We start from the raw sequence: 12,832 nt of genomic DNA on the forward strand, positions 1-12,832 counted from the left end.
TGGTGGCCCCCAGCTGGAGAGAGTTTTTTAAAAAAAATTAGACCCCATCATGCCCCAGCCACAAAAATGAGCCTTAGTTAGCTATTTTCAGTTAAATATGTAATGTATATATTTTTTGGCTCTGAGGATTAAAGAAACTATATATCTATTCATGATGTCTACACCCCAAATAAGAAGAAGTCCCTATTATCCACAACCTTAATGAGAGGCCCAAAAGAAAAGTGAGAATTAGCATGCAGCTCTGGATGTCAGCATCTGAGGCAGGACTCCAGAGAGTCCAAAGGCCATTCAGGAAGAAATGTGAAATGGCCCAGTAAGTAATGCTATATGTCAGCTGAAGTTGCAAATGGTCCCTATAAAACAATAAAAAGCAAATCGTCCATTAACATTGTGTATTTGATCTGCATCTTCCTCAAGTGAATTGGAACCATTAAGATATATGATAGATGCTTTAGGATAGATGAGCTGTGAAAACACCCATTTGAAACAGACTGATTTTGGGGGGAAAGGGTTTCAGGACTCAGGATATACTGTTCCAGAAACTATGGAAAAGGCCGGGGGGACGGACAAGAGGGAGTGAGCATTGGCACGGTACAACCAACATATTTTTCAAAAATTGTTGCTCAGAACTACTCTCACATTTCCATCTTCTGGGGTGTACTCCAAAATTAGAGACGCAGGGGTGACAGAGGGAGGAGAGGAAGAGATGTTAGGGAAAGAAAAGGCCTAATTTCTAAGAAGCAATATTACTAGTGTTGGAAAGAACTGAATACTGCTGAAACCACATTAAATATGCAAACATCTTTATGCATTCCAAGAGCTAATGAAAGGAAAACTAATTCTACAGTCCCTACTAGTCCTCAATGGTCCATTTCAGATGCTACAGACCAGTGGGCAGTGAAGGTTTCCACTGTCAGGGTGCTGAGGAACGAGGAGAAGAAGAGCGATTGAGATGATCACTATTTCTTTCATACACATTTGCTCATGTTGTGAGACGGAGCTACTGAGACGAAGGGAAAATTCCCACCAGAGGTCCAGTTTCCACAGATGAGGATTTCTTACAGTTGAATGCCTCCTCCTCTCCCTGCCATTCCCTCAATGACAGTGTCTGCTGTTTGCCCATAAAGCAAAGCAGTGTGGCGTAGTGGAAAGAGCACGTGCCTGAATCAAGAGGACCTGGGCTCTAATTCTGGGTCCACTTATCTACTATGACCTTCAGCAAATCACTTGATTTCTCTATGCCTCAGTTACCTTATCTGTAAAATGGGGATTATGACCATGAGCCCCTAGTGGAACAGGGACTATGTCCAACCTGATTTGCTTGTATCTAATCCAGTGCTTACCTGGCACACAGTAAGTGCATAACAAATATCACAGGAAAAAAAATCCTTCTGATTATGCAACTGCCACGTCCCTGGGGCCCAAGGTCTCACAAGGTTCTATGAGCTTTACAAAGGGATTAAAAAAAAACCAACACAATCCTGCCTTCAGTGGTTTACTGACTAATGGAGGAGACAGAAAGATACAGATTTATATCGAGAACGCAATAACTTTCCATTTGCAATCCATTAAGCTCTTTTATTTTGGATACAGCCCTGTCCAAGCATCTTTTAGGCACCAGAGTGAAGAAAGCTGAGAATAGATTAAATATAACTTATATTTGATTTATTGCTCCTAGAGAGTGAAATAGCCACAAAGACTTCTCTCATTGTTTTTGCATTTGTTACTATTAGATGTTGTACAGAACAAAAATTAAGACGGGTTGGATAAATCCATATCAGATGGAATGTAAGTGATATAAAAGGGTTAAGGATGTTAGTCGCTCCAAAATGTGTTACTAGAGAGAAGTTAGGGATGATAGATTGTCCTTCCCTAAATATGAGGTTTAATGCCAAAAAGTGCAAAAAAGGATAAAGGGAGGGTTTGTGTCTTCTAACTATTGTACTTTCACCAAACACTTGGTACAGTATTCTATATCTAGTAGACCCTTAAAAAATACTACTGATTGATTAATAAGTCTAAGCATTTTGATGGCACTGTCAGTCCATCCTGGTCCAGTTGGTTGGGTGGATCAGTGGTCCTTCCCCAATAATGCCACTGTTTATGCCCTAATGCTTTCAAGAGTTGTTGAACCTCTCACTAAGCCAGTTCTCTAACAGAAGGAAGGCATCTTCTGGTGGTAGAGAAAGACATTCCCTCCAGAAATACCATATCCATTCCTATCCAGGCCTCAGTGACTTTAAGGATATGGAGACCCTCCTCTTAAAAGTGAGGAGCAGCCACCTTGCTCATATTTCTGCCAAGACCTTTTCTTTTCTCAGACAAAAAAACCCCAACCAAACATAGACAGCTGCATATTGACACAAAGTAATAAAAACCCAACTGTGGACTGGATGTTCCTGCAAAATTTCAAGGTCTAAAATGAAGTTGTTTTTATCATTTGGAAAACGTCAAAAAAAGATCAGCCTTCAAAAAATTCTGTGAAAGTTTTTTCCATGGTAACCAACTTGATGAATGCTCACCTTTGAAGCAGCTCTGCATGTTGATGATGGTCAGCCATGGTTTCACTGCCCCTCTGTCTGTCTTTCAGTCTGACAGCGTGTGTATATGCAGTTCTGTGGAAGTTGCTTGCACAGGTAGCTGAGCTCATATAGCAACATTTCTTCAGTCATATAAGTCTAGAAAAGAGTGAGAAAGGAGCTTAGCTTTCCTTAGAACCTAATCTCAAGTACCACCAGTTGATCTCGAAATCCCTGAATGGTTGAACCCTCGAGTGAGACTTATACTGAACCGGAACATTTGGACACCAGCTGAGCTGATTATGTGTGGAGAGATTCAGGGGGCTGGGCTGTCTCTCCATCCCCCAAGAAAGTCTTATTCTGGTTCTTTGAGTCTCTTTTGATATTCTTTGAGATTAAGTTCTCAGTACAGTGCTCTGCATAAAGTAAGGACTCGATAAATAGATTCTTTTTAAATGGTATTTGTTAAGTGCTTACTATGTGTCAAGCACTATTTTAATTGCTGGGGTAGATACAAGTTAATCAGGTCAGGCTCAGTCCCTCCCACTTACGACTCTCAGTCTAAGTTGGAGGGAAAACAGGTATCGGACCCCCGTTTTACGGTTGAGGAAACTGAGGCACAGAGAAGTTAAGAGACTTGCCCAAGGTCACACGGCAGTCAAGTGGTGGAGTAAGGATTAGAATCTACGACCCCTGATTCCCAGGCCCATGCTCTTTCCACTAGGTCACACTGCTTGATTGATTGATTCTTCTTGGAAAGCTGTGTTCCTGCTGAACAGAAATCTAGTGGTGGCGTAGTGTCTCCAAAGGAAACACACTACTGGAAATTGTAGTGCTTCCAAACTTCAACACTTTGGGGAGGTGTCAAATGTAACAGAATAGCAGTATTTAAAGCACTGAACTAGGTGCTTGGAGAACATAAAAACATAAGCAAAATATGTGATTCCTGCCCTCAAATACGGAGACAGAAGCCAAATTGATGCTCTAAGAATGGGAGACTACAAATAAATGGCTATTTAGTAAGTACTGACTGGAGGATATGGGAGGAGGGAAGTGTTTTGGTGAAGTTGTGGGGCGGGCAAATCATAAGTACTCTGGGAAAAACAGTCCCTTAGTTACTGTCTGCCTTAACCCTCCCAAGGGTTCATCTCCCACATTGTTGGGTGTGAGAACAGAAGCTGGTCTGACCCGGTGGCAGACCTCTGAGAAAGTTTTCATTCCCCTTGGGGAATTCCACTGAGATTACGTATCTCTGTGATAAGGTCACAGAAACCCATCCAAAAAGCCTCCAACGTCTTATGCACCTGGAGCACTGTGGCATTCATTTATTCAGTCATATTTATTGAGCACTTACTGTGTGCAAAGCACTGTACTAAACACTTGGGAGAGCACAATATAGCAATAAACAGACACATTCCCTGCCCACAACCAAGACTTCCTTTGGGTTTAGAGGCCAAAGTCCTCTTCCTGCCCTATGCTTCTTTGTGGCTGTAGTTTACCATTCAGTTCATTCTGATCTCTTCTATTTACTAAAAACAAATTCAGTCCTTGTGCCTGTACTCTCAAACATGGTAAGATCTCATTGCCTCCAAGTCCAAGGAATCTAAAAAAAATCAATTTAAAATGAAAAGGGTTCAAAAGTATTGAATTTACCTCAATGCTTAGCACACTTCTTGGCACAAAACAATCACTTAACAAATCTCGCGATAGTTATCATTTGATAGTTTAGGAGTAGTGTCGCCTTGTGGAAAGAGCTTGGACCTGGGTGTCAGAGGACCTGGGTTCTAATCCTGACTCTGTCAGGTGCCTGCTGTGTGACCTTGGGCAAGTCACTTAACTTCTGTTTGTCATTGCTTCCCCATCTGTAAAATACCTGTTCTCCTTACTATTTAAACTGGGAGCCCCATGTGGGACCTGATTATCTTGTATCTACCCTAGCATTAAGAACAGGGCTTGACACATAGTAAGCACTTAACAAATACCATAATTATTCATTATTGTTTACTGAGCAACTGCTGGATGAATAAAGTGGTTAGTTGTCCAATTTTATACCAGAGTCTGTTTTTCAGCAGACTTGTCCCTTATATAGCTCTGATATACAATCAGACGCATTTATGTCCAGTTTTTTATTTTCAGTATTAAGCCTCCCTCCTGCAGCCAAGTTCTGCAGCTCATATGTTGCACCAGACTTCACACTGACCTGGGAGAACAGATGCAAAGGCTCTGGAGCAAGTGGAGGCTTCAGAAGCCGTGTGTCTCCCCATCTTCCCCCCCCACCAAATGCTTTAAAATAGCCTAGTTTGCCCCCTTTTGCAAAATATCACCTATGACATCATCACATTCCAAGGCAGCCCGTTGTAATGACATCATGCACAGCATCACATTGTCTGGGATGTAAAAGTGTCTTCAGGGGGCCATCTGAGAGGTGCAGGGCACTGTAGTAAGTGCTTGGGACCACACAATAGTGGCCAGCCAGCTTGTTCTGGAAAGAACCAGGCAACTCTCCTTCTACCTCTCCTTCTGTGTCCAGGCAGTCGGGGTAGAAAACGGACAGATTGTTGTTTCCTTTATTGATTTATGACTGCTTAGCAGGACTGGATTTGACATTAGCCAAACACAGGACACTTTGGGGACATGATTTCAGCTTCAAATCAAATGTTAGCTGCTCTAGGATTACACGAACAATTTTAATGGGAAAACCTTGACTAGAGGGCTAGAGAATAACAACGGCTGGGCTTTATACAGGGTGGCATATTTAATTAACGTATAAAATTGATGACCTTTTGAACATAATGAGGGTTTAAAGGTTCTTTTCCTCAAAACTGGGTGCCCTTTTTAACTAGGGTTTCTTCATGTTTTTCCATTCCATGGTTCCACATGGATCGGTTGCTAGAAAAGATTTATCATGAAGTTACTCTGACACTCCTTTTGTCCTTATAAAATATTTTGTTCCTGAAACAAATGCAGTACCTTGGGAGAGGACACTGAGAAGTGTGCCTGTTGAAAGAGACTTGTCATTTCAAAATAACTAAAATATTGCACCTGGAACTCAGACCTAATATTTAGAAAAAGGAAATTTACTGTGGCTTTTTGGTACAGATGGGAAGAAGGGTGAGTTACCATTTGCAAGCATTTAAGTCCATATGGTTTTGTTCATACACAATTAAGCCTGTTGGCTAATCACTCTAATATCATTACCGATCCATCTGTATTGTTTCAAATACTGTATATTCAACTGGACATTTTGTTAAGGTATGAATAGTGTCTATCCCCCTTTTTTTTGCAATCTGTAGCCACTTGGTTTGCTTTTCTGTCACCGCTGAACTTGGAAAGGGCACACTTCGCCAATGCATGCTGCATACTGATGGAATACAGTTGTGATGGGAGAGGGACAGTCTAATCTCACTGGTTAAAAAAAAGAGCTGATTACCATCCAGCATTTACACGCTCACATCAATTGCTTATTATCAATTTCAAGGGCCAAGATTCTGCACTTGCCAATTCTAATCTAATTACAACAAATGTTGACTGCCTTCTTCCAAGAAGCCCAAGGTAGAAGCATCTTTCACCTTGGTGCCCGACTTTTGGGCTCATTTGCATCTAGTTTCCTTGCAAGGGTGGAGTATTAAATGTTTTTAAAGTCGGTTCTACACAGTAATCAATAAAAGAGTCCATTTTTGAGATTCATTTTAAAAACAACTTTAACACCACTCAGTTTATGCCTCTACTTCATTACTGAAAATTGTGGTGGCCGTGAGGAATTTCAATATTACAATATAACAAACTATCCAATACTACTAATGGCCTATTTAGGAATGAAATGCTTTTTTGTTTCAAGCTATTTCTAATTTTGAGAGGCAGAAGGTCCCATCTATGAGGACATAGTAATAGATCCCCAAAGGGTCAGACAACTAGTCAGGTCATAAAAATCATGCATGGTTTGCTTTCTCAGCCTTGGAGCAAGGAAATAAATGCATCTGTTTTCCCTTAGAGAATCACCTATAGCTGAAGCTCTTGGAATATTAAGTCAGTTCTCAAAAGGTTTTTTTTTAAAAAAAACTTAGCCAAAACCTGACTTTTAATGTTGACTTTCCACCACCTGTTACCTGAGATCTATCTCAAAACCATCAAGTGGTGTTCTAAAACTTGCTGGATGTTACCAGGAGCAGAACTAGGGAATTTGCTATCCCAAAGAACTGGCCTGAACACCTGACAGGTCCTCTCTCCCGTCTTTAATCCCTGAGGGACACACTGGATTCCAAGGAAACTTCTTCCTCTCAGTCTGTTGGTGGTTCCAGGCCACAGGCCCCAAGAAATGAGATGTCAGTTGTTGCTGCTGTTACCGCCACTGTTGCTCCTAATAAAAATACTACTACTAATAAAAGTAGTAGTTTGCTAAGCACTTAATATGTGCCAAATACTATACTAAGCACTGTGGTAGACACTAGGTAATCAGGTCAGACACAGTACCTATCCTAAATGGGGCTCTTAGCTTAAGTCAGAGAGAGGACGATTTGATTCCCATTTTACAGATGAGGTCACTGAAGCACAGAGAAGTTAACTGTCTTGCCCAAGGTTGGCAGAGAAGCTGGAATTGGTTGGAAGAGTTGGAATTAGAACCCAGGTCCTCTGAATCCCAGGCCTGTGCTCTTTCCATGCTGCTTCCTAGAGGTGAAGACCCCACCTGTCTTGGCATCAGATGCTTTATGTCCAGCATTTTTTTTTAAACACCCAGCCTCCCTGTGCCTTAGGTCTTGCCACTGAGTTCTGTGGCTTGGAAGTGAAGCTCATGTCCACCGGTACCTGGGAGTAGAATGCAATGGTTCTAGAATAACAGAGAGGCTTCGGAGCCCACCTGATGGTACGCTTAACTTTATATAAGTTCTGCAAATTTCTGGAAGAATCTTTTCTATGATACCTTACATAACAAAACACAACTATCAATCAATCAATGGTATTTATTGAGCTCTTACTAACTGCAGAGCATTATACTAAGTGCTTGGGAGTGTACAATACATCAAAAACTTATAGTCTAGAAGGGGAGACAGACTAATACAAATGAATAAATAATAGAGAGGTACATAAGTGTTGTGGAGTTGAGGGTGGGGTGAATATCAAGTGCTTAAAGGGTAGAGATTCAATGTTCAACTGTGCTTGTGTCACAGTGAATGAAGGCTCTGTTGTCTTCTCAGTTCAGAACGAAACACTAACGAATGATACCAGAAACTGGCAGAATTACAAACATTAGTTGTTCCTGCAAAGGTAAAAATACACTGGATATTTTGATATTTTCATAGTTATTTACTTGTTTAAAGAAAAAGATTTTAGGAGGGTCAACCCGGTTAGCTTATACCTACCCCAGCTCTTAGTACAGTGCCTGGCACATAGTAAGAACTTAATAAATACTATTAAAAAATGAACTGGAAATGCACCCATAAAAAAGTGAATATTTTTTCCCTTTAGTTTGCAAGGTTATGTGGGCAAGGGCACTTATCTACTTTGATAGATGGTACTCTCCCAAGCACTGAGTACAGTATTCTGCACACAGTAAGAGTGCCGTAAATATGACTGATTGATTGAGTGCCTGGAACTCTTTTTTTACAAACATTAGTTGTTCCTGCAAAGGTAAAAATGCACTGGATATTTTGATATTTTCATAGTTATTTACTTGTTTAAAGAAAAAGATTTTAGGAGGGTCAACCCGGTTAGCTTATACCTACCCCAGCTCTTAGTACAGTGCCTGGCACATAGTAAGAACTTAATAAATACTATTAAAAAATGAACTGGAAATGCACCCATAAAAAAGTGAATATTTTTTCCCTTTAGTTTGCAAGCTTATGTGGGCAAGGGCACTTACCTACTTTGATAGGTGGTACTCTCCCAAGCACTGAGTACAGTATTCTGCACACAGTAAGAGTGCCGTAAATATGACTGATTTATTGAGTGCCTGGAACTCTTTTTTTTATGGTACTTGTTAAGTACTTACTATGTGCCAGGCACTGTTCTAAGCAGCGTGGCTCAGTGGAAAGAGCCCGGGCTTTGGAGTCAGAGGTCATGGGTGCAAATCCCAGCTCCGCCAATTGTCAGCTGTGTGACTTTGGGCAAGTCACTTCACTTCTCTGGGCCTCAGTTACCTCATCTGTAAAATGGGGATTAAGACTGTGAGCCCCCGTGGGACAACCTGATGGCCTTGTGACCTCCCCAGCGCTTAGAACAGTGCTTTGCACATAGTAAGTGCTTAATAAATGCCATCATTATTATTATTATTATGCAAAGCAATCAGGTTAGACACAGTTCCTGTCCCACATGGGGCTCACAGTCTAAATCCCCATTTTACAGATGAGGTAATTGAGGCACAGAGAAGTGAAGTGACTTTTCCAAGGTCACAAAGCAGACAAGTGGTGGAGCCAGGAATAGAACCCAGGTCCTTCTGACTCCCAGGCATGTGCTCTAGCCTCTGCTGCTACTGTTAGAGGTTACCCTAATGGGGACTGGAGGCGCCTATTTGATATTTGATATTCAAGGTGATACTGATATATCAATTGATATTGATATTTTTGATTCAAGGTGGTAGCTCTCTTTAGGCCCTCGCCCAACTTCTCCCTGCCCACCTCACTGCCTCCAACTTTCCCATTGCTGCCACAAACGTAACCATTGACACCAGTACTTCAACCATGACCACTGGGCTCTGGTGAAGGGGTGGTAGCTAGTAGGGACCTGGTCAGAAATGGGCACTGTTAGGCACAGAGTTTCAGCCCTAGGCCTCAGAACTTAGCTCAGGCCTAAATTCACCATTAATTGTACCATAATACGATGGCAGCTTTACAAATTGAAGTCGGGAGTTGAAGCAATTACCTACATAACCCAGAGGAAAAAATGATAAGGAATTGAGGAAAAAATAGACATTTTCTCTGAACTACTCTATAATCATCAAATTCACGGGATAATGGTTCAGTCTGCTCAATGAAATAAAAACCTATTCTTTGTTCCTAAATGAGGATATATTATTTCGGAGGCCAAAAGAAAACCGGCCGTAAGATTAAGTTACGGAGAGAAACTATACTTAGCAAACACTTTGCCTAAAATGGTGACTTACAACACCCCAAATGTACTAAAATCTCATTTAAAACCTTTTATTTTAATTGGCTGCACCTAAAAAGTAGCCTTGAAAGAATTTCAAAATCCCAAATGTTCAATAAATGAAGGAATTTGGCCACTGTTAAATTTGGTATTATTTTTTGGAAAACAAACTTACTCCCTGTAGTCATTTTGACCTTCGGTGAATTAAAATGTGAATGTGATTTTCTCAGTATTTCTCTAAGGATTTATTTTGACTAGATGACACAGTCCTCATTGTCAGTATAGAAAATGTCCATAAAAGGACACTGTATGGAAATTTTCTGTTTGACATTTTTTGAAGACCCTTCCCATCCATGTGTGCAAGAGTAGCTCCCACTTGCTCTCTGCCTCCTCCCTTTCCAACAAGACTTTGAGGCCATTTTAGGTATTTGTCTGTGTTGTGCTTTAATGTTTCATCACTTTTGATGTATCTGTCTTCAGTCATTTTTCCTCACAAACTCTTAGAATGTGAGCCCCAGAAGAGAACAGGGACCGTGTCTAATTCCCATCTGTGTATTCTTTCCCAGAGTTTAATAAATACTATTAATATATACTATTACTACCAACAATAATGATAGTAACAATGTGGTATTTGCTAAGTGCTTACTATGTGCCAGGCACTGTTCTAAGCACTGGGATAATAAGATAATAAAATTGGACATAGTCTCTGTCCCACATAGGGCTCACAGTCTTAATTCCCATTTTACAGATGAGGGAACTGAGGAACAGAGAAGTTAAGTGACTTGCCCAAAGTCACACAGCAGACAAGTAGTGGGGCTGGGATTAGAACCCAGGTCCTTCTGACTCCCAAGCTCATGCTCTACTAGGTCACGCTGACTAACACACTCTACCAACTGCCTGCATTTACGAATAGACCTTCACAGGGTTAATGGGTTATTCTTTCTCTATTTTTGAGTCTTCCTCTTGGTGTAGTGATCTTCCCAATGTTTTGACTCAAAGAGACTACTCCTTTCCGGATTCCTGCCTTCAAGGCTGGTCTTATCTGTTTCAGCGCTTTCCCAGCTGTCCATTGCTCCACTACACTTTCTGATTCAGTCCTTCATCATATCTTCAAAGCATTTATTGGAAGTTGGGACAAAACTAAATAACCAAGTAGCAGGAATGCACAGTTCTACCACAAGAAGAGGGAAGTGGTGAGTTCAAGTTCACACTGAGTGCTTATCCAGGTACCATCTGTGGTTGGCACAATATCTCCTGAATAACAAAACTCTTCTTAACATTCCCTACATTAGTTCTCAACCCTCACTACATTCAAATTGCGTGAAAGAATTTGTTCTTTCATTTGTTCCAAATTGACTGGGCACTTAAAATATGGAGGGATTGATTGAACCCATTAATATCTGGGAGATGTCAGACTATTCTAAAGCAAAACTCCACACACAACCCCATTTACTGTTGAAAATATATTTGGGCTCTTCACAAATACTTAATATGTGATCACAAAAAGATATTCATCATTAATGCTAAAATAATTATGATTAGTAATAATAATAACAGACATTATGGTATTTGTAAAGCCCTTACTTTTTGCCAAGCACTGTACTAAGCGCTGAGATAGATTCAAGATAGATTAGACACAGACATTAAACAATAAATATTTTCCAATCACTAATATTTCCTGAAAGGGACCTGGTAATTTGAGGACATACTAGTTTGAGGAAGCACTAAACAAATTTATATCTATCCAAGTGCTTATATTCTGCAATGATAGATGTCCTGAAGATATACAAAAAGATTTTTGTGCTGCAGTACATTCTGTCTTTATTTTATCTGACATTTGAGTCCCGCCTAATGCCTTCATAATAAAGAACTGGTCACTGAAGCAAGAAGTTGGCATTTAGCGTTAATACGTTATGTTCTACCCTTCATCATTTTGCTGCTTTGTTGATTGATTTTTTTTTTTTAGGAGTGTTTTAGGGATCATTGGTTTCTGGAAATGAAAGGTTTTAATGAAGCTGAACTCAGCTCTGACTTCTAATTATTCAGACAATGGCACCAAATAAAGAAGATCCATTTGCTTCTTTGTGGGTGTATATATTGGGTGTTTTAAACCTTGTCTGATTAGACAAGCAATGCTATTGCATCAAAGACTCATAGCTCAGAGAAATTCTGACTCACAGCTCTGGATCTATACTTCAGAAAGTAGGATCACTGGGAGAATAGCCCATCTCAGTGAAGAGAAAAACTTGTGAAGATTATTCATCCTCAGATGGCAGATGATAAAATGGTCTGTGTTGATTTGAAACTTGCTCTGGCTTAATCAGCCCATCATGAGCAAAGCAGCAGTACAGTGCCTAGCATATAGTAAGCACTTGGTAAATACCATTGTTATTATTGAGTAGTAATAATACTATTTATTGAGCCCCAAGGGGGTGTGGAGCACTGTACTAAACACTTGGAAAAGCACAACAGAAATACAGGACCCGTCCCTGCCCTGAAGGAACTTACACCCTAATGGGGGAGTCAGTCATAAAAATATTCACGAGCAGCAAAATACACTGAATACTCAAATACACCTATGTGTGAAGGGTGCATATACATAAATGCATAATAACAATTATTTTGATATTTTAAGTGCTGCAGATACAAAGGGGAATGATTTCCCCCATGCTTCCAAACCCATACACGGACTGAATGTGTGATAGTCAACTAGGGTCTCTTCAAAACCTATGTCTATTTCTTAGAGGCAAAGTGTCACCTTCTCAATTATTTTTTATGTTGGAGGTTTCTCTAGCTCTTGTCTTTCTAGTGACTGTTCCGCTAACGAGTAGAATTGTTACATGAGTCCTGTAAGAGATTCCTGAACTCTGCCCCTCTTCTAGCTTCCCAACTGATTTTACCTGCAAAAGCACACAGAAAAGCTGGGAAAGGGTACACAGAACCGTATTGGAACTTTGAAGGAAGGAACATGCTGCTTTTCCCCCCCCCCTTCCAACTGTGAAAGCCACTTATTAATGAAATAATCACTATTAATAAATAAATGGTTGGCCACCTGGCATTGCCAGATCAACTCATCATCCCTAATTACTTGGGAGAAAGGTCTTGAAGATCCCCATGTCAGAGAGTTAGAAAGTAAGTACCATTTTTCAAAAACTGAGGCGGGAGCTTGCATTTCCGATGGGTTTCCCCGCTTACTGCCTCCTTTTTAGAAGGATGTGTTAAGCTAGAATGGT

The 12,832-nt window shown here is 40.5% G+C and overlaps 1 protein-coding gene across 1 annotated transcript in view; it reads right to left on the reverse strand.

Moving 5' to 3' along the window:
* Positions 1-12,832, reverse strand: part of AKIRIN2 (akirin 2) — a 210,366-nt gene that overhangs the window by 104,858 nt on the left and 92,676 nt on the right. The window contains exon 3 of the mRNA XM_038761132.1: positions 2,523-2,678. Within this exon, the coding sequence (XP_038617060.1) occupies positions 2,523-2,650 (128 nt within the window). The 5' untranslated portion in view covers positions 2,651-2,678. The remainder of the gene's footprint in view (positions 1-2,522; positions 2,679-12,832) is intronic.

The sequence above is a fragment of the Tachyglossus aculeatus genome, chromosome 19 (genome assembly GCF_015852505.1).
Source record: "Tachyglossus aculeatus isolate mTacAcu1 chromosome 19, mTacAcu1.pri, whole genome shotgun sequence".
Taxonomy (NCBI): Eukaryota; Metazoa; Chordata; class Mammalia; order Monotremata; family Tachyglossidae; genus Tachyglossus; species Tachyglossus aculeatus.